Source organism: Chiloscyllium plagiosum, chromosome 14 (genome assembly GCF_004010195.1).
Source record: "Chiloscyllium plagiosum isolate BGI_BamShark_2017 chromosome 14, ASM401019v2, whole genome shotgun sequence".
NCBI lineage: Eukaryota > Metazoa > Chordata > Chondrichthyes > Orectolobiformes > Hemiscylliidae > Chiloscyllium > Chiloscyllium plagiosum.
In genome coordinates, this window is record NC_057723.1 from 14,302,937 (window position 1) to 14,330,826 (window position 27,890).

General features: G+C 40.7%; 1 protein-coding gene across 1 annotated transcript; it reads left to right on the forward strand.

Annotated features, from left to right (window-relative positions):
• The first annotated feature begins 2,326 nt into the window (after positions 1-2,326).
• LOC122556508 (platelet-derived growth factor receptor-like protein) lies at positions 2,327-27,290 on the forward strand. Its single transcript, XM_043703222.1, has 6 exons — positions 2,327-4,101; positions 7,446-7,749; positions 17,432-17,583; positions 20,946-21,239; positions 24,942-25,081; positions 26,316-27,290. Exons 1-6 carry the CDS (start codon positions 4,044-4,046, stop codon positions 26,523-26,525), a joined length of 1,158 nt encoding a protein of 385 aa, XP_043559157.1. The 5' UTR covers positions 2,327-4,043; the 3' UTR covers positions 26,526-27,290.
• The last annotated feature ends 600 nt before the right edge of the window (positions 27,291-27,890 follow it).

The window sequence follows — 27,890 nt, forward strand, 5'->3', positions numbered from 1 at the left end:
AGCGAATAGAGGGAATGATATAGTATACCTAATGAATCACCCAAATCAATTTGCATTGTGTAACTTCCAGAACTCTCATTAAGGCAAGTTGAAGAAACCATCTTATAATGTGTGTGCTTTAATTGTGACTGTTGGTACTTGAAACTGAGTTAATTAAAAACTTAAAATTAAAACAAGTAACAATGTTGTATACAATCTTAAAACTAAAACAGAAACATCTAAGTAATACATAAAATTTATATAAAGTATGTATAAAGTTAATGCATGAAGATAATCCCAAAGCCTTTCATGACCAGGAGATATCAAGAAACAGTTGAAAGCATTGGATACTGCAAAAGCTGTGGGCCATGACAACATTCCAGCTAAGAAGACTTGTGTTGCAGAACTAACTGTATCCCGAGTTCAGCTGTTTCATTGCAGCGACAACACTGATATCAGTCTGAAAATCTGCTAAATTGCCCAGATATGACCTGTCTACAAAAAACAAATCAAATCTACTCCATCCACTAACCTCCTTATCAACCCATCTCAATTATCAGTGAAGTAATGGAAGGAATCATTGGCAGTACTACCCAGCAGTACTCACTGAGAAATAACTTGCTCCCTGATACCCAGTTTGGGCTCCACCAGATTCCTTACAGACTTGGTCCAAACGTGGACAAAAAAGCGGAATCCCAGAGGTGAGAGTGAGTGTCCTTGACATCACTGCAACATTTCACTGAGTGTGGCGTCAAGGAGCCCAAGCAAAATTTGAGTTAATGGGAATCAGATGGAAAGCTCTTCACTGATTGCAGGCAAACTTAGCACAAAGGAAGAATGTTGTGGTTGTTGGAGATCAATCAACTCAGCTCCATGACATCGCTGCCTGAGTTTTTCATGGTGGTATTGAGGCTCAATGATGTTCCTTTAATCATAAGGTGAGAAGCAGGAATGTTTGCTGATAATTGCATAATATTGAGCACTATTCACAAGTTCTAAGACACTGAAGCAATCTATGTTAATATACAGGAAGATCTGGATAACATTCAGGCTTGAGCTGTGAAGTGACAAATTAAATTTACACCACACAAATGCCAGGCAATATCTTCCCCTAACAAGACAGAATATGTCCATCTTCTCTAGACATTCACTAGTATTATTACCACTGACGCTCTCACCAATCTCCTGAGGGTTACCATTGACCAAAACTGAAGCGAACCAACCAAAATCAATGCAACAGCTACAACAGCAGGTCAGACAATAGGAATTCTTTACCAAGTAACTCACATCTTGTCGTTTGCCTACTATATACAAGACAGCAGTCAGGAGCATAATGGAATATTCCCCACTTGCCTGGATAGGACAGTTGCAAAAATACTTAAGAAATTGCTTGCTTTTGCTGTTTGGGACATTTTAAAATAATTTGGCAGAGGGGTAGAACAGAAAGTAGATATAAAGTCAAGAGCAAGATACAGTCAGATGCAGATGGAATAATAGAACAGTCCAGCAGATGGAGAAAACATAGGTATGATAAGGCACATGGGAGGACAGGTAAACTGAACTGTATCTATTTTAGTGCAAGGGGCCTGACTGGTACAAACAGTTAAACTTACAGCAGTGATCAGCATGTGGGAGTGTGATATTGTTACAATTACTAAGACATGGTTGAAGGAAGAGCAGGATAGATTCCAAAGTATAAAAGTTTCAGGCATGATAAGGGGGTGATAGAAGAGAGATGGTGGCATTGCATTATTGATAAAGGAAACCATCACCGCAGTAAGAGGGGTTTACTTTTACTGGGATTTTACTTCAGGTCTCCCAAAAATCAGAGGGACATAGAAGAGCAGATTATGCAAACAAATCAGAGAGGTGGCGAAAGGATAGTTGTAGGGAATTGCAACTTTGTTAACATTAACTGGGATCAGCTTAGTGTGAAAGGATTACACAGGGTGGAATCTTAAAGTGCACCCAGAAGTGTTTTTTGTGCCATTAAGTAGATAGCTCAATGAGAGATGGAGCTTTCCTAAGCCTAGGGAATGAAACTACTTAAGTGGTTGAAGTGTCAGTGGGCAAACATTTTGGGGACAGTGACCATAGCTTTGTAAGTTTCAAAGTTATTATGGAAAGGGATAAGAATTGTGCAGAAGTCGAGTGTCTAAAGTGGGGTAGGCCAATTTCATTATCATTAAACAGAATCAGACAAACATAGACTGGTTGCAGCTATTTGCAAGTTAGTCTATATTTGGAAAATGGAAGACATTTAAAAATAATACAGTGAGAGTTCAGGGCCAGCTTGTTTCTCCAAGGGTGAAGGGCAAGGGCCGCAAGTCCAGGCAACCTTGCATGTCAAGGATATTGAGAGTTTGTGTTAGGTATAATCATTCAAAAAACAAGAGAGGATCTTGAGGAATATAGAGTATGTCGGGGATTGGGGGGTGGGGGGGAAGATTCTTTGAGAAAGAAATTGTGAGGGCAAAGAGGGATGTAGTTCTGACCTGCTCTAAATAAGGGCACAGGTACAACTGACATGTGATAAAGGTGTCCACAATTAAGCAGGGTAATTGATTAGTTTACTCTGAAGTACTTGATCATAACTAAATCAAATCTAACTTGGAAAAATGAACTAGTCCACACATTCCATTTACATTAGATAATGGTTTTGTTATGTCATGAGATGCCAAGATTGGTCTGTGAGTGTCAGAGTTGAAATTTGTTTCCTTCCGTTTGTGGTAGCTGCAAGTTGTCCGTGTTTCATAGTTGTACAAGAAGGTGCTAAGAGCATAGACCTCAAAACCAGCAATTTGGCCCCAAGAGCCAACTTGTTTTCTTTCATGAGCATTTTGTATGCCAAGCAAAGGTGGTAACGGCTTTTCTAATGTGTATATTGGTCCCAGCAGAAATGGGTACATGAATAGGAAGGGCTCAGGGGGATATGGGCCGAATGCTGGCAAATAGCCATAGGATTAATTGAGGTTATCTGGTCAGCATGCACCAGCTGGACCAAAGGATCTGTTTTGTGTTGCACATGTCTATGACTTTGATTGTCTACTCTCTTTCCAAGAGGTGACCAAGGGTCAGGTGGATGGGAATGCTGTCCTGCCAAAGATTGAGGAGCAGCCGATTAAAATATTGGAAAGGGTGGTCTGTAAATCCTGGAGCTTGAACTCATCCCCATGCTGACAGGACAACGACAGGATGACCACCGTCAATCTTTCATTGAGAAACCCAACTTCTAGTGTTGTATTTTATGTATGTCTAATACATGTACGGATTCAGCTTAAATCTACATCTAGTAACATATAATACCCGTTCCTCAATTTTAAGGCGCAATTACTATATCATTTAACTGTAATTTTCAGAGAATCGCAGAAGTCTTTCGGCGCAAAGGAAGACATTCGGCCCATCGTTCCTGCACCGAAAATTTACACATTATAATTGGACATTTTCGTTTTGAATTCCAAAACCATTTGCTTTGCTCGTGGTCGTAGCCTCGAAGATAAAGAAGTCCACACACCACAATGCAACCAAGGAGGTTTATATTTAGTTGATAAAGAGAAGAAACCCCGAGATTCTTTGGTTTGAAGAGGGAAATGTAAACAGACTAAACTTTGAGCCTCTCTCTCTCTCTCTGGTGACCGTGGCAGCGTATGAAAGACAGCTCTCATTTCAAGTCCGTGCATTTTTAATACCTTGGATTCCTAATGAGTTTTCGATTGCTTTTAAGATGTATTGAGGAAAGGGTGAGCTGATCGGCGGAAGCAGAGGCTGCAGGAGTTTGTGGATGTTTGCTGAGCGCTCAGCGCAGATGAATGGATCCTATTGAATCACTTAGCTCTTGCAGCTGCCAAGCTCTGCCGGGTTGACTCTCAGCCGCTTGTGAGGACACTTTGTTGGGCGAGAAATAGCTGACTTCTCAATTCCGTTTGAAGAACAACAAATTCCTTGGTACCTCGACATTCCACAGCGAAGCTGCTGAATGCACGTGTTGGTGTGAGTTTCCTGCCGGTGTAACCTTGGGGCTTGACTGTCAGAAACTCCCCAGTTGATTTTACCATCTTCTGACCATGAGGCTGGGGCTAGCCTTCGTGCTGGTTTGTCTGATTGTTTTCGTCCTGGAATTCGGTAAGTCACATTGTAATCGATACTCCATTGAGCTAACTCCGTGCTGTCTCCAAACCACATCTACCTCACTAATGTATCCCTCCTTAGGGTTTTTTTTTTGTGTGTGGAAATATTAACTCTTTAAAGCTTCATGCGGTTGTAAGTGGAATTATTTATGTGTTATTACAAACGATCCGAAGGCTCAGTAGTCTGGGAGATTCGAAACCACCATTCATAAAGTTTTTAATACCTTTGGAGTTTGAATGAGGGAGAGTGGGCATTGTCACATTGTGTAAATTGTATGATAAAATGTTGGGATTAGAAATTACATTTGTAGAGCGCCGTTCACTTAAAGTGTCTCCGTTCGAATAATGGAATAAAATTGTTGAAATTCCTCTCATTGAAGCAGACCCACATTGTGTTTCAGCACCTCAATGTCTCAGAGCTGAAAACAGCACATTTCAAGTTTAGAAAGTGTTGTAACCAGTTTGTGCGGGACAAGCTCACACAATTGTTTTGTTTTTATTAGTGATAGTGGTTGAGGGGCAAACATTGTCCAGGACACATGGAGAGAAGCTTCTCATCCAAATAGTGTCAATGCTGTTTGACAATCACCTGAGAGGGAAAATCCAGCATCGTTCTGACGTCTGACCCGAAAGGGGGCGCTCCTCCCTCAGAAAGCTACTAGGATGTGAGCCACAAACCATTTGATATAGGTTCCCAACCGACCAGGATTATCTGGGAGTCTCAAGAAGTCTTGGACTAACTTCTGTTCCTATGTCTTATGGTCTTATGGATTAATCTCCAGGGCATTGCAGAATTGGAGAAAAACAAATCACAGGGATATTGTCAACTTCTTTCAAAATTTCTCTTCCCCAGTTATTGAAAATGGGGCCAGGGTGAGGTATTGATGGCGGTGCTGTTTGACTGACAGTCAAGCATCATCCAATTGGCATCCAAATGGGTTGCATCAACATGTGTTAGCCAACTAATGGCTGGGGCAGGGAGGCAAGCCATGTGATAACTCTGGGAACAGATTTAATTATAGTTGGTCACCCCAAACTAGAAGGCAGACTGTTCCACCAAGTTCTGACATCATTTGAGCAGCAAGAAGCATTGCATTTTCTTTTTCTGATCCAATTTGGGGGGTTAAAACAGCTCCTGGATTCCTTTCCCCACCATTTCAGCTCTCTACCCAAAAAGACACCACTGTCTTTTACCAGCCCTTTGAAAATTGTACATTTCCCAGCATCAGGAAGGCTAGCCCTGGTTGGCAAGTCTGCCAGGTAAAATCCTTTTTTATGGCCATTCTGTGTGGCCCATGCAACCCCAATATGCCTCCTTTAGTTGTGACACTGTCAGGGCACTACGGTCCATCCACACACTGCCGTCCCAACACCACCCCGGGCCTGTCTAAAGCAGTTAACTGTGAAGCTACAAGTAAAATATGACAGAAGTAAAATACTGCAGCTGTTGGAAAGCTCAAGTAAGCACAAATAAAATCAATAGCTGAGGTAGTCAGATTGACCCTAAATGTTAACTGTTTTTCTCCAAAGTAAAGATTAAAGTGTTGATGGAAAAGCGCAGAAGGTCAGGCAGCATCCGAGGAGCAGGAAGATCAGGAAGGGCATTTGCCCGAAACGTCGATTTTTCTGCTCCTCGGATACTGCCTGATCTGCTGTGCTTTTCCAGCACCACTTGAATCTTGACTCTGATCTCCAGCAGCTGCAGTCCTCACTTTCGCCTAGTTGTTTTTCTCCATAGTCTTTGCTTGACCTGCTGAATGGTTTTGGTTGCTTTTTTATTCTTAGTACAATGATTATGTTGAACAAGGTCTTTGTTTTGCCATATACTGTGTCCTGTTTTGCTCTCCTTACTTGTGAGATCCTCACAAAGAGAAGCAATTCAGTTAATATTATTTTAAAATCCTGTAATTATCTGGAGTATAGATAACTTGGGATTTTTTTTAATGGGTTAACATGGACTTAGAGGTGTCAAAAATAAGAAAGCAACTTGATTCTGAGGAGGCAGAACAGAATTTCTGGGCTAAAGAGGGCTCAGGGAGCATCAGTGAAATTTACAATAGTATTGTATTAGGTTACATGTTGGGAAGGAAAACAACTCTTACACTTAACTCTAGGTTAAAGTCTTAGAGAATTAGAACAGTTAACTGGGATATATGATGAGAATCAATGTGCTGCAAGCCATCAAGAAAAGATATGAGCTGTAAGATTTCCTGTGACTGGAAGTCATTTCCACATTACAGAATGTTAAATTGTTAACTGGGTCAAGACATTATGGTTTGATTAAACTGTCTTGATTGTCTTTCAGGTTCAGAGAGGAATTTCCAAGAATGGCTGATGATATAACTACTGGGAAACATTTCCTTTTTTTTGTTTTAGTTTGGTTGGCTTGATGGTGGGTTCTACAATTTCCAGAGTGAAACTGGCATAATGGAAAAGTTGGACATTTCCTATTCTTCTTGTCATATGTTTGTTCAATTTATTAATCAGCCCAAACAATGAGTGATCACAGGAAATTATACTGCATAACACTACAGACATGTCCCTATATGTAATGTTCTAGTGAATGTTATCTGAACAGCAATCAAAACAAGAGCTACATTTTGTGCAACATTGGAAAATAGAACCTGTTTGTAATAATACTGATAAACTAGCTTGTTTTATTGGAAAGTAGCACTCTTAGTGCATTTTGTATTACATCAAGTCATTGAACTTCAATGTTCACAGTAAACCACAAGAGAGTTACTTAAATACACTTCATTTATATTACCCAGTTTGCATTACAGTTGAAGGTCTACCTATTATAAAACACATTACATATCTCAACCTTGCTTAATACCAAACATTTGTCCTTCACTGCAGTAGGAGTGAAATACTGAGTTGCCAAAATGCAGGTTCAACCCCCGTGCAGACTCTGGTACTATTTGCCTTCTTGCTTTGCCCAACACGGGCAGAATGGTGCCCCTTAAAATATAAATAAAGAATGATCTCTCTCCAAAGGAAAGAAATTCCCGTCAGATGTTCTTTTGTGGACTGCAGCTAAATATCTGCATGACATCATCATTTGAGAATAGGTTACACAGACAGTTGAAGGACAGTGGGATAAATGGAAATGTTGGGGACACGAATTACAGCTCTTGTGGAAATTATTCACAAAATAGTCCAATTTGGCCATATCTTTTTCTGTGTTGTAATTTTCACAAAAATGATGGGATTGAAAAATAGAAAGGGAAGGGTTGGAGCCTACAGTTTACAGCATTCTCTCTTGTGAATTCAGCAAAAGTTTTAATAATTATAAAATATTTTTGTTGAAGTTTTGGAACTGTGTGATTGTTTTCTTAGTGGAATGCCAGAAGGAATCAAGGACTGTCAAAAATGTTGCCAAAGGTAAAAAGCAAAATATTGGGAAGAAAGTCAAACCTGCCATCAAAAAGACGAAAAACAAGCCAAAAGTCAAGAAGGTTTCAGTCAAGGTGCCTTCGAGGATCCTCATAATGACTCATCTGTCGGAAAAAGGCAGGTTTCAAAAACCTTCTGACACTTTGGTGGTACCTGCTGGAGAAAGGCTGGTGCTACGCTGTAAAGGGAATCACATTAGCTGGGCATATCCCAGTTATCTGGATGAGGATGATGAAGGCAGATTCAGGTATTTTTGTAACTGCTGAAATGTTATTGTATTCATGCTCATAGAGTTATAGATTCATAGAGATGTGCAGCATGAAACGGACCTTTCGGTCCAACTCATCCATGCCGACCGGATATCCTAACCTAATCTAGTCCCATTTTCCAGCACTTGGCCCATATCCCTCGAAATCCTTCCTATTCATATACCCATCAGATGCCTTTTAAGTGTTGTAATTGTACCAGCCTCCACCACTTTCTCCGGCAGCTCATTCCATGCACGCACTACCGTCTGCATGAAAACGTTGCCCCTTAGGTACCTTTTAAATTTTTTCCTGTTGACCTAAACCTATGCCCCAAATTCTGGACTCCCTCACCTCAGGGAAAGATCTTGTCAATTTGTTCTATCCATGTCTCTCATCATTATATAAACCACTATAAGGTCACCCCTCAGCCTCTGACGCTCCAGGGAAAAAAGCCCCAACCTATTAAGCCTCTCCCTCCAACCCTGGCAACATCCTTGTAAATCTTTTCTGAACCCTTTCAAGTTTCACAACATCCTTCTGATAGGAGGGATACCAAAATTGCACGCAATTTTCCAAAAGTGGTCTAATCAATGTCCTGTACAGCTGCAACATGACCTCCCAACTCCTATATTGAGTCTTTGGTCAATGGTAACATCCAGGATGTTGATAATGCAGGATTCAGTAGTGTTTATGACATTGAATACCAATGAGAGATGGTTAGATACTCTCGTGTTTGAGGTGACCATTTCCTGCAACTTGTGGTCTACATATTACTTGCCATTTATCAGTTGAAGCCTAGGTGTTGCTCAGGTTTTGCTGTATGTGGACCTGGACTACCTCAGTATCTGAGGAGTTATGAAAAGTCCTGATCATTGTGAAATCATCAGGAAATATCCCCACTTCTAAATTTATGAGGGAGGGAAGGTCATGAGGGAAGGTCATTGATGAAACAACTGAAGATTGAGGAACTCTTGCAGAGATGGTCTGAATCTGACATGATTGACCTCCAACAACCACAATCATTATCATCAACCTATCTCCTTACATGTCATAGAACATAGAACATTACAGCACAGTACAGGCCCTTCAGCCCTCGATGTTGCGTCAACCTGTGAAACCAATCTGAAGACCTTCAAACCTGCACTATTCCATTCTTGTCCATATACCTATCCAATGACCATTTAAATGCCCTTAAAGTTGGTGAGTCTACTACTGTTGCAGGCAATGTGTTCCACACCCCTACTACTCTCTGAGTAAAGAAACTACCTCTGACATCTGTCCTATATCTTTCATCCCTCAGTTTAAAGCTGTGTCCCCTCGTGCAAGCCATTACCATCTGAGGAAAAGGCTCTCACTGTCAACCCAATCTAACCTGCTGGTTATCGTATATGTCTCAATTAAGCCACCTCTCAACCTTCTTCTTTCTAATGAAAGCAGCCTCAAATCCCTCAGCCTTTATTTGAAGACCTTTCCTCCATACCAGGCAACATCCCAGTAAATCTCCTCTGAACCCTGTCCAAAGCATCTGCATCCTTCTTATAATGCAGTGACCAGAACTGTACGCAATGCTCCAAGTGTGGCCACACGAGAATTTTGTATAGCTGCAGCATGATCTCATGGTTCTGAAGTTCAGTCCCTCTACCAATAAAAGCTAACACAATGTATTCCTTCTTAACAATCCTATCAACTTGGGTAGCAACTTTCAAGGATCTAAGTATCTGGACACTAAGATCCCTCTGCTCAGCTACACTACCAAGAATCTTACCATTAGCCCAGTACTCTGTATTCCAGTTATTCCTTCCAAAGTGAATCATCTCACACTTTTCCACATTAAACTCCATTTGCAACCACTCAGCACAGCTCTACAGCTTACCTATGTCCCTCTGTAACCTACAACATCCTTCATCATCTCAAAACTCGTTAAATCCTTCATCACTATCCACAACTTTACTGATCTTAGTGTCATCTGCAAACTTACTAACCCCATCCTTCTATCCCCTCATTCAGGTCATTTATAAAAATTACAAACAGCAATGGACCCAAAACAGTTCCCCCCCTAATATCTGTACACCAGAATGAATATCTCCCATCAACCACCATCCTCTGTCTTCTTTCAGCTGGCCAATTTCTGATCTAAACCGCTAAATCACCCTCAATCTCATGCCTCCATATTTTGTGCAATAGCGTACTTTGGGGAACCTTATCAAACACCTTACTGAAATCCATATACACCACATCAGCTGCTTTGCCCTCATTCACCTGTTTGGTCACCTTCTCAAATAACTGTTATAAAATTTTGTATGACATCACTCTTTAAGTGTATCTTGGGACATTTCACTATATTAAAGGTGTGACCTAAATGCAAGTAGTTGTTAGCAAAATATCCTCCTTGTTGCCTCTGCTGTGTACACAGCAGTTGGGTTATTGTGTGCAGTCGCTGGACAAAACAGGTACAAGGCATCCAAAATTACTGAATGCAAAATTTTTCATACACTAGTGCAGTCAAGCAGCATTTTAAAATGTAATTAAAGTTAATGCCTCAAAAATATTCCCTGATATGCAAGAAAAGCAGGTGATGCAGATGAAAGTTGAATACCTGTAAACAATCTAAATTGGATAGAAATTACTTGTAAAAAATGATTAAAATCATTAATTAGTTATGTTGAGGCACAGTCATCAGCTTCTTAGTAAATGAACAATAAAGTTCAAAGATTTATCAAAACATGTTAATTCGTTCCTTTTGACAAATATCAATGAAATCATATCAAATCTGAAGCAATGCTATTTATTCATATTAATGTATTAATAAACCAGGGCTTACAGGCTTGAGGTTAGAGAGAGAGTACCCGGCTGGATTTGCCCCAGCAGCCTTCCTTCACACACCCTGCTGGCGAACTGTATCAAAAACTCTAAACGAAGGCTCACTCCACAGTTCCAAAGGCCACTCCCCTTTGATGATACCTTTTTTTTAAAATATGAAAGCCTTAGGCCAGAGGCATTGTCTGTTTGGGGTTAACAAAAGAGCCCCAATAAACCTTTCAAACCCAGCCCAGTTGTAGCCTGGCCAATTACCCCCTCTGTGGAAAAAAACTCAAGGGCATATTAACCTTGTAAAATGACTGACATTGTGACACGTCCCCCCTTAAAAAAATGAACCATCAATATCCAAAGATGGCTTCATTTTTCAAAACACCCAAAAATAATGGTTTTACCCTAAAACGTACATATATATTCATTGAGTATAAACATGCAAAACTACATTCGGATTCAGCCTGTGGTTCCCCCACCACCGAATGCCTTCATCTCTTATTCAAGTCTCGATAATGCATTGGCAGTCACATTTTCTCAACCTGCCACATGCACAATTTTCAAATTGAATGGCTGCAACAACAGTCCCATCTAAACAGTCTGGCTTTTTGTCCTTAAATTTCTCCACAAATATCAATGGGTTATGATCAATGTATATGATTGTCTCAGATGTGTTGCTGATAATATAAACACTGAAATGTTGTAGTGCCAATACCAAGCTCCAAGCCTCCTTCTCAACTGTTGAATATTTCTGCTGATGAACTTCAATTTCCTGGAGAAATACCTGATATCCTGCAGGAGCATGGCACCGGCACCCACATCACTTACATAGATAGCCACCTTGAAAGCTTTGTGCAATAAGGTGTGGCTAATACCGGGCAGTGGTTAATACAGTCTTCAGGCTGTCAAATGTCTTATGACAGTCCGCTGTCCACTGAAACTTCTTGCCTTTTTTTAGCAATTCAGTGAGTGGAGCAGCCACACTGCTAAAATTCAGCACAAATTTTCGATCGAACAAGTCTGATAAATGTTGTAAATGTTCCTTCCATATGTGACTAAAAATCACCAGGTCATTAATGTTCACAACACAGTTGGGTAATCTGGCAATGACCTTATTGGTTTGTCTCTGAAATGTGGCCAGAGCATTTTTCATACCAAATGCCATGACTTTAAACTGATATAATCCATTTGGCATTACGAAAGCCGAAATTGCCTTTGCCCTTCTGACAAAGGTACTTGCCACTGGCCTCTGAGCAAGTCCAACTTAGAAATGTAAGTTGCTTGTCCCAGCTCTTCAACACAGTTTTCCAACTGCGGAATTTGCTATGTATCGGTCTTTGTAACTGCATTGACTTTGCGATAGTCCACACATAACTGTTGGGTACCATCTGGCTTTAGCACCATTATCATAGGTGAGCTACAGTCACTGTAACTCCTCAATTATGTCATCTTGGAGCATGAGTTCAATCTCCTTCTGAACCTCTGCCAACTTTAGAGGGTTATGCCTATAAGGATGTTGCTTAATCGGAATAGCATCGCTGATATCTACATCATACACAATTAGGTTAATACTTCCTAGTCTATTTCCTCATATCTCCCCATGTGATAGTAATAACTCTTTCAGGTCATTTCAGTTTTTCTCAGGAAGGTAATTCAATAATTTATCCCAATTTTTGACAACTTCCTCATTGTCCAATTTGATTTGAGAAATGTCCAATTCAGAATCCTCTGAACTTGTTTCTTCCCTCTGTGTTGTAATCATTAATACCTTCTCCTCCTGCTTTCCTTCCCTATCAAAAGGCTTTTTGAGCATATTCACATGACACACTCTGTGAGATTTCTTCCTGTCTGGAGTCCTTATCAAGTAGTTCACCTCACTCAATTTCCTTTCGATTTGATAATGCCCATTAAACATTGCTTTTAAAAGTTCACCTATTACTGGAAGTAACATTAATACCTTATCCCCAATTGCAAATTGTGAATTTTTGATTTCTTGTCCGCTTCCTGTTTCCTTCATGCTGCAATTCTTTTAAATGCTGTCTATCCAACTCCTCAGCTCTATTTAATCATTCTCTAAAATTTGACACATAGTCCAAATGCGTGGTCTCTAAATTCTGACTTGCAAACATCTTATTGATCAATTTTAACGGTCCCCTCACTTCATGCCCAAAAACTAATTCAAATGGACTGAATTTGGTCAAATCATTTGGTGCATCTCTGATCACAAAAAGCATAAATGGAATTCCCTTATCCTAGTCATCTGGATAGGCCTGGCTATAAGCCCTCAGCATGGTCTTTAGTGTTTAATGCCCTCTTTCTAGTGCTCTCTGCGAATCTGGATGGTACGCAGTAGATTTGAATTGTTATATTCCTAAGTTGTCTATAACTTCCTTGAATAGTTTGGATGTGAAGTTTGACCCTTGATCCGACTATCTCTTTTGATAGTCCATATCTAGTAAAAAAATTGAGTAATTCCTCCACAATCCTTTTTACTGTGATATTACGTAATGGAAACCTAGTTGATACATCCATTATTGTTAACAAATACTGATTTCCACTTTTTGTTTGAGGTAGGGGACCTACGCAATCAATTAAGACTCTTGTAAATGGTTCCTGCAATGCTGGAATAGGTATTAAAATGCAGGTTTTATTACTGCCTGTGGTTTTACAATTACCTGACACATACGACCTGTCTGGCAAAATTCAGCTACATCCTTGTACAGTCCAGGCCAGTAAAAATATCTTTGTATTTCATCCTGTGTTTTCCTCACTCCTAAATGATCTCCAATTGGTAGCTCATGTGCCACTCACAACACCTCCCTTCTCGATCCCATTGGCAAGACAATTTGATGAATTTCTGCCCATTTCTCATCTGCTTGAATATGTGATGGTCTCCATTTCCTCATTAAGACATAATTTTTCAGGTAATAACACTCAAGGATACATTCAGATTCCTTCTGTATATGCCTTTTGATACAACTGCTTTAAATTTTCATCTTTCTCCTGTAACTCAATGACTTTTGCAGAGCTATAGATATTTGAATATTACCTATGTGCTCTTGTTTTGTCTCTGAGCAACAAGTCTCTGAGCAACTATCTGAGCAACAAGTCTCTGCTACTGCCACTTCAACTTCCTTATCTATACCCTTTGGTCTCTCCTGTTTCAACCTCATTACTATACAATCAGGAAAGATTCCAGGGTAAAAGTCCTGCATTGCTTCAGTTGCCTGAGTCTCCACTGGCTTTTCAACTAGAGTAGGTGGCACACCTACCAGTGAATCAGCTAAATCATTTGCAAGGACAAATTGTATTCCTGGAGCTGAGAGTTTGTCCAGTACTCCCCCAACAAGTTCTCCACTCTTCTCTGGACTCTCTAGCCTCGCTTTATATACTTGAGCACTTTTTGTCTCACCATGAATTCCTGTTACCAATACCTTTTCTGGCAATAGTCCCTCAGGAATACATATCTCCTCAACCTTCACCATTACTGACTGAAAGTATCCGGTGTCCCTTAATATTGAAACCTCTTTACCTGCTATTCCTGGCCTGTGTGAATAAACTTTACCCTTGCATGTATATTTTTTAAGCAGATCCGGCACTTCCTCCTTAACCAACCTCCAATCAGCTCGTACACTCTGATGCAGCTTTCTAGCTTCCACTGTGCTTTCTGTTGCCATTCCTACAAAACTCCCAGACTTGTCATGTTTTCCTACATCTGGCTATTTTCTAGCCCACCAACACTGTGGTCTACTTTATTGCAATGGAAATACTGGAACCTTTAACCCTCTTTGTCCCCTCTTACCCTTCATTGTCCCCCTGTGTTAAGTGACCTTTACGATCTTCACTGAGATCTACCTTTCCCTTTCCACGTGAGGATTTCTCTTTGCTCCAATTTCTATCCCTCATGAACTGAAATTGATTCTGGAAGCCAAACTGTGTTTTATGGACCAGCTCATAATCATCAGCCACTTCAGCTGCTAAACTTGCTGTTTTAACTCTCTGCTCTTCCACATGAGTTTGCACTACTTCAGGTAGTGAATTTTTGAATTCCTCCAAAATAATTACCTCTCTGAGGGCATCATAGTTTTGCTCGATTTTTAAAGCTTTTATCCATCCATTGAAATTACTCTGTTTGATCCTTTCAAACTCAATATTGACCAGGTCCCTCCTTAGATTCCTGAAACATTGTCCATAGGCTTCTGGGACAAGCTAATGTACACTTAAGATAGCATTTTTTACCTCCTCAAAATCCCCAGATACCTCCTCTGATAGTGATGTGAATACCTTACTATCTCTACTCACAAGTTCGGTTTGGATTAACAAAACCTACATTGCTACTGGCCACAGCATTTGTTTAGCCACTTTTTCAAATTAGATGAAAAAGGCTTCTTATCAAATCTAAGCAATGCTTGAACATACTGAAACAGTTTCTGACTAGACGTCTGACTACCAGAGGCTTGCTGATCCTCACTCTCTTTCTCACTAAACCTACCTTCAGCCTTTGTCTCCAGCCTTTTAAGCTGCCTTTCCTTTCTAAGTGTCATTTTCTGAAGTTCAAAATCTCTCTCTTTCTCTTTCTCTTCTGCTAAAGCACTTTGATCTTTTCCCTTCTCTTCTGCTAAAGCCCTTTGTTTTCTTTCTCTTCTGGTTTTAATTGTAACTCAAACTGTTTAATTTCTGCTTCTAACTGAAGCTTCTTCATTTGCAATTGAAGTTTAGCTATCTCTACAGATCCTGATGGTGTTTCCAGCAAATTTAAATACTGAGCTACTGCTGTAATCATCTCATCTTTCCTCACATGAGGAGGTATCTTCAGCTCCAGTTTGTCTACCAACTCCCACAGCTTGGTCTTGTTCGCCTTTTGTAAAACCCCCAAAGTCATCTCTTCCACCTCCAGAACCTCCTTGCTGACCGAAAGAGCCATTTCTATCCGAACCCTGTCTAAACCAACCAAATCAACACCCGAAATAAAAGACACTAACACCTATTACTCGCTGTTTAAATCCCACAAAGAGCTCCCAGTCTGTTATGGACCCGACTCTACTCCTCAAAACATTTTAAAGCAGGTAGCCCAGACCGTAACTTTGTTATTTGTTTTAGGTAAGTGTATAGTGGATGTTCCTGGAGTGAATCAGCTGATCTGACTGCCACGTTTTGAACAAACAGAATTTATTTACAAAATTACAGAATGAAACACAAAGAACAGAAAATAGACTACTGGATAACTTATCCTATCCAAAAACCCAACCGACTATCCTGACCTAATGATGCTGTTCGGAAAATACTTGCAACAATCCCAATAAACACATCCCTTAGAGTAAGAATGAAACAAACCAGGGCTTACAGGCTTGAAGTTAGAGGGAGAGTACCCGGCTGGACTTGCCCTAACGGCCTTTCTTCACACACACTGCTGCTGAACTGAATCAAAAACTCTAATCAAAATAAAGACTAGCTACACAGCTGGCTGGCCACTCCCCTTTGATGATACCCGTTATTTTTAAGACATGAAAGCCTTAGGTTGGAGGCATTATCTGTTAAAGGTAAACAAATGAGGCCCCAATAAACCTTTCAAACCCAGCCTAGTTGGAGCCTGGCCAATTACCTCCTGTCAGGGAAAAAACTCAAGGGCATAGTAACCTTGTAAAAAGATCAACATTGTGACAATAGCAACTGCTGTGACTTCGGAATCCATTTAAAGAGCTATACTCCTCACAAGTTGTGTCACTGTAAAGCACTGTTTAGCACAGCAAGGTTTTAGTTATTGCAATGTGACAATAAATGGATGATCTGTTTTCAGATGTCAGTTGAGGGACAAAAAGTAGCCAGAAACAGTAAAAAGTATCACTGCTATATATTTTGTGAAAAAATGCCATGGGAAATTTAATATCAATCTGAGAATGGAAGACAGAGGCCTTAGTTTATCATTTCATCTGATAAGTGTCACCATTGAAAATACAACTCAGACAGAGGGTTAAACTGTACATCTCATTTGTTCACTGGATTAATCAGCTCAGCTTTTGGAAGAGCACAGCAAGTGTTTAATACACTTTTATTTCTAACTAAATCATAGAAACATAGAAAATAGGGTCTAGAGTAGGCCATTCGGCCCTTAGATTTGACTCCACCATTTTTTTTGATCATGGCTGATTACCCAATCCTGTTCCTGCTTTCTTCCCATACATTTTGATCCCTTTAGCCATAAGAACTATCTCTATCTCTTTCTTGGGGAAAATAATATTTTAGTCTCAAATGCTTTCTGTGGCAGAGAATTCTACAGGCTCACCATTCTCTGGGCAAAGACATTTCTCCTCATCTCAGTCCTAAATCATCGAATCTTTAACAGTGTGGAAACAGGCCTTTTAGGAAATCAAGTCGACACCAAAGAGCACCCCACCCTAACCCTGTAACCCCACAATTCCCACGGCCAACCCATACATCTTTCGACTGTGGGAGGAAACTGGACCACCCAGGGGAAGCACACTCAGACACAGGAAAATGGCACAACAGTTCCCAAGAGTGGAATCGAACCTAGGTCGCTGCTATTGTGAGACAGCAGCACTTGACATTGAGCCACCATGCTCACATAACTCAAACCCTCGACTGTCACCCCCTGGCTCTTGACTGTGTAGTCACCAGGAACATGCTCCCTGCATCTACTGTCTAGTCCAATTAGAACTTTATAGGTTTCTATGAGATATCTCCCTATTCTTCTAAACTCCATTGAGTTCAATCCTAACCGACTCCTGTCTCTGAACATAAGGACATAAGAACTACTGTTTTGGAGAATAATGATATTAAACTGCATGATTTCTTATCTTTGATTCTTGTCAATTGCCATTCGAATGGTATTTTAAAATTGGTTTTTCTTCATAGCATTACCCATCGGGAACGGTTTAGCCAACTGACAGTAGTAAACAGCACAGCGGCTGATACTGGTGAATTTCGTTGCTGGGCATTGGATTGTGACACTGAGACCTGCAGAAAGGATGATTCCAAAACAGGAAGTACTTATGTATTTTTCACTGGTGAGGACCTCATTCTGATTCTAGATTTAAAGCAACTGGAAAAAGGAAGCTCACTGAGTAAATGGATTGGATTTTAGATGCCCAAATTTAACAAATATGGGAACAACTTTTATTTTTCTACCTTCTCTAAATTTTTTTTAATTCTACTATTGTTGAGTTGAGCTCTAGATGTTTGTGGTGCTGTACTCTAAGACAGAAGAAGCGTTTGTTTTTTTATTCTAATGATATACCCTACAGCTCGACACAAATTCTAAGCTAATGCACCATTTCTCAAGACTCTTCAACCTCATCTGGTCATGAAATAGCTTCCTAAGCATATGCTCAGGAGTTAACCTTTCTCCTCTACAATAATTGTCTGTGATTGGCCATTAGCTTAGGTGGTGAGCATGTGATGCAGAGTGATGCCAACAGCACAGGTTCAATCCACATATCAGCTTTGGTAGTTCATTTAGACCCACCTCTGTACCTTGCTCCACAATTGCAGACTGGAGTTCATTGTGCTGCATAATCATTTTTTTTTCTCTAATGGAGAGAGGTGACTGTGGTCCTTTACGGCCCCTTACCTTACTATAGTCTTGTACATCTCTATTAGTCTCCAAAAGAACAAACTCTGTTTCTCCAACCTAACATTGCAGCTAAATTTTCTCCTTTTGAAATCTCCTCTGTTCCTTTTTTTCAGATTACCTACAGTATGGAAACAGGCCCTTCGGCCCAACAAGTCCACACTGATCCTTTGAAGAGTAACCCACCCAGACCCATTCCCCTACCATATATTTACCCCTGACTAATGCACCTAACATTATGGGCAATATAGCATGGCCAATTCACCTGGCCTGCATATCTTTGGACTGTGGGAGGAAACCAGAGCAAACCCACGAAGATACAGGGAGTATGTGCAAAATCCACATGGACAGTTCCCCAAGGCAGGAATTGAACCCGGGTGCCTGGTGCTGTGAGACAGCAGTGCTAACCACTGAGCCACCACTATATGCTTTTGCTGCTGAATATAACATGCACATATTTGCCATCTATCAAACTTCCTCTGAGGTGGCAGATAATAATGTGGTTGATGGAGTCAACCATCTCAAGTGCAAAGTGGTTTAAACTTACTAGTCTTTGCCCAAGTTCTCCACCCTCATAGATTCATATGTTCTTCCAATTTGGTTCATCGCACATACTAGTCAAAAGAGGATGTGTTCGTAAAACAGTAAATAACATAGGTCCAGGTCTAATTGGCTATAGTGTTAAAGACCAGACAGTATTCTGTCTAAAAAAAAAATGCAAGAACAATTTAACCAGGCTAATCATGGGCCTGTCAACTTCCTTCCAATGAGTGGCTCAGTGGTTAGCACTGCTGCCTCACAGTTGGAAGAATTGGGCCCCTTCCATCTCACACCATTCCCCACACCACTCTCAATGCTCCCCTATACTCAATATGCCATCACAGCGCCAGGTACTTGGGTTCAATTCTACCCTCAGGTGATTGTGTGGAGTTTGCACATTCTCCCCGTGTCTGTGTGGGTTTACTCCACATTTTGCAGTTTCCTGTCTTGGTCCAAAGATATGCAGGTTATGTGGATTGGCTGTGTTGAATTGCTTATGGTGTGCAGATTGTGTGAATTAGCCACAGGAAATGCAGAATTATAGGGTAGGGGGCTGGGTTTGGTGGGATACTCTTTAGCGAGCTGGTGTGGACTTGATGGGCTGAATGTCCTGCTTTTACACTGTAAGGATTCTGTAAAAACAATCATTAGCAAAACGATGGAAGGAAAATGATTGTAATTGAGTGACACCCACTCACCAATAATATATTTATCAATACTGAAGGCCAGATCTTCATTAACTTAGCAGCAGCAGCAGAATTGTTTTGTTTTTAAGGACTCAGTTACATGAAGTTTTCACTCTCAGTTGACAGGGATGGGATAAGGTCAGTCCTGCCAACCCTGGGAACAGATCATAAGCTGTTACCAGGCCAGTGAGTACTGAGGCAGCCTGGTGAAATAGCCTGCCGCAGTTCCCTGGAACCTTGTCCCAGGTACATGGAGAAGAATTGGGTCCCTTCCATCTCGCCCCATTCCCCTCAGCACTCTTAATGCTTCCCTGTACCCAGTATGCCATCTCCATACCACCTCGATGCCCATTCACAAAATGTGCACCATGTACAAAATGAGTGAGCCCTAGCAATAGCAAATGTTGAAATACTGAGGAAAAAAAATCTTCTCAGAAATTCGCTTTTAAGAAACCCTTTGATTCCTACAATCTTAGATACAAAAAATATCAAATCAAACATGGCCATTATAGTAACAGAATATTTTAAGAATTTACATGATGGTATGTGGATATGGCTTCTCATTGCCCTTGAGAAGGTGGTGCCTTCTTGAACTGATGGCATCCATTTAATGTAGGTAGACCCACTATGTTGTAAAGAAGGGAATTACAGACTTTTGCCCAGTCATACTGAAGGAACAGTGAAATGGTTATAGTTCAGGTTGGTGAGTAGTTTGGAGATGAACTCACAGGTAGTGGTGCTCCCATGTATCTGCTGCTCTTGTATTCTGTGAAGGTTTGGTCTCTCTACCATAGAGAAACCTTATTTGTCATACAGAGAATGCAGCAGAGGCTCACTAGTCTGATACAGGGATGGCAGGACTGTTGTATGAGGAGAGGTTGGTTCAACTGACCCTGTATTCACTAGAGTTGAGAAGAATAAGAGAGGATCTGATCAAGATATATAAAATTCTAACTGGGTTAGGCAGGCTAGATGCTGGATGTAATAAAACAAAGATGTGGATGCTGGAGATCTGAAACAAAGTTGCTGGCAAAACTCAGCAGGTCTGGCAGTGTCTGTTGGAAGAAAGTAGCATTAACATTTTGAATCAAGTGCCACTTCATCAGAACTGTCAGTTTCTGTTTTCTTCCTACAGATGCTGCCAGAGTTGCTGAGTTTCACCAGCAATTTTGGCTAGACACAGGTTGGATGATTTCCCTGGTAGGGGAGTCTAGAAAAACTGCAACTACAATGCTGTTAGGGTGGGATTTCCAGAGTTTTGACCCAGTGACACTGAAGGAACAGTGATATATTTCCAATTTAGGATGGTGAATAGCTTGAAGGGGAGCATCTAGGTGGTGATGGTGTTTCCATGTAACATGTGCAGAGCAATGCCTGCATGCCAAATCCTCTCAATGGCTGATTTTGGTTTGCAAATAAAAGTCTCTACTCAAATGAAATCCACCACAAAATTGGAAGCTTGCTTTGAAATTGTGAACTCCAAAGGAAGTAAATCATTGAATAAGTACAAGTTAGTTTTGCAGTTTTAATAAATAAAAACGTTAATTTGGTCTCTCTCTCTCTCTCTCTCCAGATCCACGTGAACTGTTTGTACCAACAAATGATTATTATGAAGCCATACAGCTTCGCACTGACAGGCCCACAAGATTACCTTGCCAAGTGACAAACCCTCTTGCAAAAGTATCTCTGCACCGGGAATTTCCACCTGAGGTGATTCCAGTAAATGGGAAATTAATCACATTTGATGTGAAGAAAGGGTTCATTATCCACAAGGCTTTGCCATTGTTTGCTGGCACAGTGTACTGTGTGGCAAGTTATCGAGGATTAATGCAGAGCTCTACAAAATATCTCCTCATATTTACCAATTGTGAGTATATGTATTTTTAAAAATGTAATCTTTTTCTTTCTGATCAACCTGTTCAGAGATGTTATTACACACCTCTCGAGCAGGTGAAACTTGAATCTTGGCCTCCCAGTCCAGGGGTTGTGACACTACCACTAATCTACAGCCTCAGTTGTAAGTACAAACAAACCTCGATTATCCGAAGCACACGGTCGGGGCGTATTTCAATCAGTTAATCAAGTGCCGGATTTTCGAATGTCGGATAACATAGTTAGCCAAACATTAGGACCTTGCGATCTTGTTTGGATAATTGGAAACTCGGTTAATCGAATGCTGGATAATCGAGGTTCCTTTGTATATGTGTATACATGTTTCATGAAGCAATTACACTGACGCATCCAGAAGGATTGGGATATTATAGCAATTACAGAAACGTGGCTCAGGGATGGACAGGACTGGCAGCTTAATGTTCCAGAATACAAATGATACAGGAAGGATAGAAAGGGAGGTAAGAGAGGAGGGGGAGTGGCGCTTTTGATAAGGGATAGCATTAAGCTGTACTTAGGGAGGATATTCCTGGAAATACATCCAGGGAAATTACTTGGTTTGAACTGAGAACTAAGATCATCTTATTGGGATTGTATTATAGACCCCCTAATAGTCAGAGGGAAATTGAGAAACAAATTTGTGAGGAGATCTCAGTTATCTGTAAGAATAATAGGGTAGTTATGGTAGAAGATTTTAACTTTCCAAGCATAGACTAGGACTGCAGTAGTGTTAAGGGTTTAGATGGAGAGGAATTTCTTAAGTGTGGACAAGAACATTTTCTGATTCAGTATGTGGATGTACCTACTAGAGAAGGTGCAAAACTTGACCTACTCTTGGGAAATAAGGTAGGGCAGGTGACTGAGGTGCCAGTCGGGGAGCACTTTGGGGTCAATGACCATAATCCTATTAGTTTTAAAATAGTGATGGAAAAGGATGGAAAAGATTTAAAAGGTAAAGTTCTAAATTGGAGGAAGGCCAATTTTGACGGTATTAGGCGAAAACGTTTTAAAGCTGATTGGGGGCAGATGTTTGCAGATAAAGGGACGGCTGGAAAATGGGGAGCCTTCAGCAATGAGATAACATGAGTCTAGAGACAGTATATTCTTGTTAGGGTAAAAGGGAAGGCTGGTAGGTGTAGGGAATGCTGGATGACTAAAGAAATTGTTTAAGAAATGGAAGGAAGCATGTGTCAGGTATAGACAAAATAGATTGATGAATCCTTATTAGAACATAAAGGCAGTAGGAGTATACTTAAGAGGGAAATCAGGAGGACAAAAAGGGGACATGAGATAGCTTTGGCAAATAGAGTTAAGTAGAATCCAAAGAGTTTTTACAAATACATTAAAGACAAAAGGGTAACTAAGGTGAGAATAGGACCCCTCAAAGATTAGCAAGGCAGCCTTTGTGTGGAGCTGTAGGAGATGGGGGAGATACCAAATGAGTATTTTGGATCAGTATTTACTGTGGAAAAGGAAATTGAAGATACAGAATGTGGGGAAATTGATGGCGACATCTTGAAAAATATCCAGATTACAGAGGAGGAGGTGCTGGATGTCTTGAACTGTGTACAAGGGGCGAAATCCCCAGAACCTGATCAGGTGTACCCTAGAACTCTGTGGAAAGCTAGGGAAGTGACTGCTGGGCCCCTTGCTGAGATATCTGTATCATCGATCATCACAGGTGAGGTGCCAGAAGACTGGAGGCTGGCTAACATAGTGCCACTATTTAAGAAAGATGATAAGGAAAAGCCAGGGAACTATAGAGCAGTGAGCCTGACATCAGTTGTTGGAGGGAATCCTGAGGGACAGGATGTACATGTATTTGGAAAGGCAAGGATTGATTAGGGATAGTCAACATGGCTTTGTGTATGGGAAATCATGTCTCACAAACTTGATTGAGTTTTTTAAAGAAGTAACAAAGAAGATTGATGAGGGCAGAGTGGTGGACATGATCAATATGGACTTCAGTAAGGGTCCCCATGGAAGACTGATTAGCAAGGTTAGATCTCATGGAATACAGGGAGAACTAGCCATTTGGATACAGAACTGGCTCGAAGGTAGAAGACAAAGGGTGATGGTGGGTTGTTTTTCAGACTGGAGGCCTGTGACCAGTGGAGTGCCACAAGGATTGGTTCATCATATTTATAAATGATTTGTATATGAACATAGGAGGTATAGTTTGTAAGTTTGCAGATGACACCAAAATTGTAGGGGTAGTGGACAGCGAAGAAGATTACCTCAAATTATAATGGGATCTTGATCAGATGGGCCAATGGGCTGAGAAGTGGCAGGTGGAGTTTAATTCAGATAAATGCAAGGTGGGTGCTGGCACTTTGGGAAAGCAAATCTTAGCAGGACTTATACACATAATGGTAAGGTCCTAGCTAGTGTTGCTGAACAAAGAGACCTTGGAGTGCAGGTTCATAGCTCCTTGAAAGTGGAGTGGCAGGTTGATAGAATAGTGAAGAAGGCGTTTTTTATGCTTTCCTTAATTGGTCTGAGTATTGAGTACAGTGGTTTGGAAGTCATGTCGCGGCTGTACAGTACATTGGTTAGGCCAGTTTTGGAATATTGCATGCAATTCCGATCTCCTTCCTATCGGAAGGATGTTGTGAAACTTGATTGGGTTCAGAAAAGATTTACAAGGATGTTGCCAGGATTGGAGGATTTGAGCTATAGGGAGAGGTTGAATAGGCTGGGGCTGTTTTCCCTGGAACGTCAGAGGTTGAGTGGTGACCTTATAGAGGTTTCTAAAACCATGAGTGGCATGGTAGACAAAGTCTCTTCTCTGGGGTGGGGGAGTCCAAACTAGAGGGCATAGGTTTAGGGTGAGAGGGGAAAGATACAAAAGGGACCTAAGGGGCAATTTTTTCACGCAGAGGGTGGTGCATGTGTGGAATGGGCTGCCAGAGGAAGTGGTGGAGGCTGGTACAATTGCAAGATTTAAAAGGCATCCGGATGGGTATATGAATAGGAAGGGTTTGGAGGGGTATGGGCCGGGTGCTGGCAGGTGGGACTAGATTAGGTTGGGATAACTAGATGGCATGGATGAGTTGGACTGAAGGGTCTGTTTCCGTGCTGAACATCTCTATTACTGTCTGACTCTAAGAGACTGAAAAGTGCATACGTAAAAAAACAAATGATGTTAGCTGTTGTTGCTGAGCAGCTATAGGAAATTGTCATCTCAAATTATTTCACCCTACTTTAAGAACTGTAGTGGTAGTGATGCTCTCCTAAAGATTTCTTATACAGCCTTGAGAAAAAGGTAAAAAGAAAGATTTGAATTTATATTGTGTCTTTCATGACTACAGGTAAATGCAGGAATGCAGGATGTCCCAAAGTGCTTTATTGCCAATTAATTACTTCTTGAAGTCTAGTTTCCAGTCGTAATGCATGAAGCGCAAAGTCCAATCTGAAACCGAGACTGAAAAACTTCAGCAAGACATTCCTACATCTACAGAATTGTATCCAGTTTACCCAGTGTGACTGTTGGCATTTAGCCAAGCCTTTTTTCCCAAGACCAACTCTCCATTGAATTGAGCCAATTTCAATAACATGTAGGTTTTACCTTATTATCAATGAGGTTTGACCTTCATGGTAGAGACGAGGGTGCTTCATAAACATGTACGAAAAGTGAAGAAAGTGAAATGAAAGTAAACTTTGCACTCTTCTCTCTCAGACCCATCTGCCCCTCCATTGGCTAAAATCAAAGCCTCGTCAAGCTCTGTATCTGTGGGTGAAAACTTTAATCTGACTTGTACAGCTCTTGGAGAAATTGACATAGAGGTGGACTTCACCTGGGAGTTCCCTGGAGAGCAGGTAAGTTGAATCTATTCTTTGAAAATTTGATGCTGGTATGCTGATGTGAATGATAGGATATCTCCAGAGTGTTCGCTGGCAGTGTTGTATTGCTGGGCAGTAGTCTTCAGTTAGGTGCTGAGAAGGAAACTTGATTGCTGGGGTGTGTCGGGGCAACTAAAACACCAAGAGTCTGTGGGAGAGACCTAGGCAGAGGAAGAGATGGACACATTCAGCCATTGGTATAGGTACATTAGGATGGAAATTGAGTCAGCTGTGGGGGTAGGGGTCGCTCTACAGAGTTGGATGCAATGACCAGCAAAGTAAAAGGATTGCATACAATCTGACATCTGAAACACGAATTGAGATTAGATTTTAGATTAGCAACTAAAACACCAAGAGTCTGTGGGAGAGACCTAGGCAGAGGAAGAGATGGACACATTCAGCCATTGGTATAGGTACATTAGGATGGAAATTGAGTCAGCTGTGGGGGTAAGGGTCGCTCTACAGAGTTGGATGCAATGACCAGCAAAGTAAGAGGATTGCATACAATCTGACATCTGAAACACGAATTGAGTCCTTAGTATTTTCAAACATAAAGACTAATGCTAACCTAAGATGTCCAGAACTAAAATTGGGCTCCCAGGCTGGCTTGTTAATATATAGACCAATCATCAGTCAAAGAAGAGGCTGCCGTCAGAAAGTTGAGTTTGTTGGAAATAGAAGCCAGCAGTCCTTCTCCGAACCCTATTTGAAAGAAATCCCATCTATTGAATGAAATGCTTTGGGACATCTCTGTATATAGTTCTTCTTGTCATGAATATTATCATTCTGTAGCATTTAGAGGCATATTTTCCAAGACCAGCAGCTGGCTACCCAGAACTGCTGTGAATGTTAGGCTTTCCATGGATTGAGAACCCAACCTGAGAAAACTCATTGACTTCCATTACTGCTTTTCTGAGTTACAATTAGGCCTTCTGATTGGTACAAAGGACAGAAAGTATACTTCTTCATACTAATACCAATGCTTGCTGTGACTTATACTTGCCTACAAAGTCCTTGCTGCCTCCATAGACTAGAAAGAACAGCTATCTATTGGAAGAAATGTCAAGTGTATCTTTCAAGGCAGAAGATTTACAAACGTGGCTCTTATTCATGCTGAGAGAACACCCTTTTATTGATTTTGTTTTCCCTTATTGTTTTCTTATTCTGCCTACTGTTATTCTCTTCTTTATTTCCTTTACCATGTAACCAGCTGGGAAGGCCAGCCTACACCAGGGAAAGCCAAGAGTCCGTATACGTGGATGGGCAGTTACGTCAGTTGTCTCAAAGTGTTCTCCTGGTGGATGAGGGACGTCCTGTTGACAATGGGCTTTACAAGTGTGTTGCTCAGAACTTGCAGGGAAAGACCACTGTGTCCACTCATGTAAAAGTGCTTCCGCGTACAAGTCCTGGCCAAACGTAAACACAGGAGCAAGGCCAAATGTTTCCTCAAGTTACAGAGGAAACTCTGAAAAACAGAGAAACTAATAGCAATATAGTATTTTAAATAATTGCCATCAATGCTAACTCTACAGTTGTCATCTGTCCTTTCTGATTTAGAAAATGTTATTTAAAATTTGTTTTATATTTCATTATGCACATAAATTGGCTGCTGTGCTTCTTACCTTACCCCTGTGTCTATAATTCAAATTGTGAAACATTTGAGATGCCCTGGCATCATGAAAAGTTCTAGTGTAAATGGAAGCCTCCCTTTTAAGCTTCTTATCGAAACAGTAACACCCTTGAAATACATTTCTCAATTTATCTAATCAAATACGAGCATGAATCCAACTTAGAACTATATCCTCAGCATTGTACTTTAAACAAGATGCAGAGAGGTAACGTCATATGTTGTGGGCATGGGGCAAAAGTGGGAACAGCAATGATCATGTTGAATGTCAGAGCAGGCTCAAAGGGCCAAATGACCTATTCCTGTTCCTAATTTCTATGTTTCAATGTCACATCATCATGTTTGCATAGAGGATATAGTTTGTGTGCTGTATAAAATGAGTGGCAACAGAGGGAGCCAAGAGATTAAGTTCTGTATACATGGCAAAGTTTGCTTTGTGAATTGAGCATTGTGAGTTTATGGTTGAGCTGTGCCAACAGCAGAGGGAGCTGGTTATTTTGAGTTTGATTTGGAGATGCCAGTGTTGGACTGGGGTGTACAAAGTTAAAAATTACACAACACCGGTTTATCGTCCAACAGGTTTAATTGGAAGCACTAGCTTTTTGAGGTGACAACCACCTGATGAAGGAGCGGCACTCCGAAAGCTAGTGCTTCCAATTAAACCTGCTGTACTATAATCTGGTGTTGTGTGGTTATTTTGAGCATCATCTTGCATCTGCCAGATAACAAAAGCTATGGGTGTGTTACTGTTTTAGAGAGCTGGATAATAAAACTTGAGCACTGCATTTTGACAGGACTGCAGAATTACACAAACTGAGTTGCATGTCACTACATTTAGAAACAACACAACGGGGAGCTGTTTGCTCTCAGTCTTATATTTAAGAGACACAAAAAATGCTCAAACAGGAGAAAAATCAGACAGGATGAACCCGACAGAAACTGGAAAGTACTATTACACCTCGATCAAAACATACTTTCGATCCAGTTTGTAATGTATTCTGATTCTCATGAACTGTAAATACTCATATTAATCAAAATGCTGGAACTTCATCAAGTGTATTTCTTCTTGCTGTTTATGTGGCTACTCCACTGAATAGCTTGATACGATTGACAATATACAATCCCTGGGTATATTTTCACATTAATATTAGATTGTAG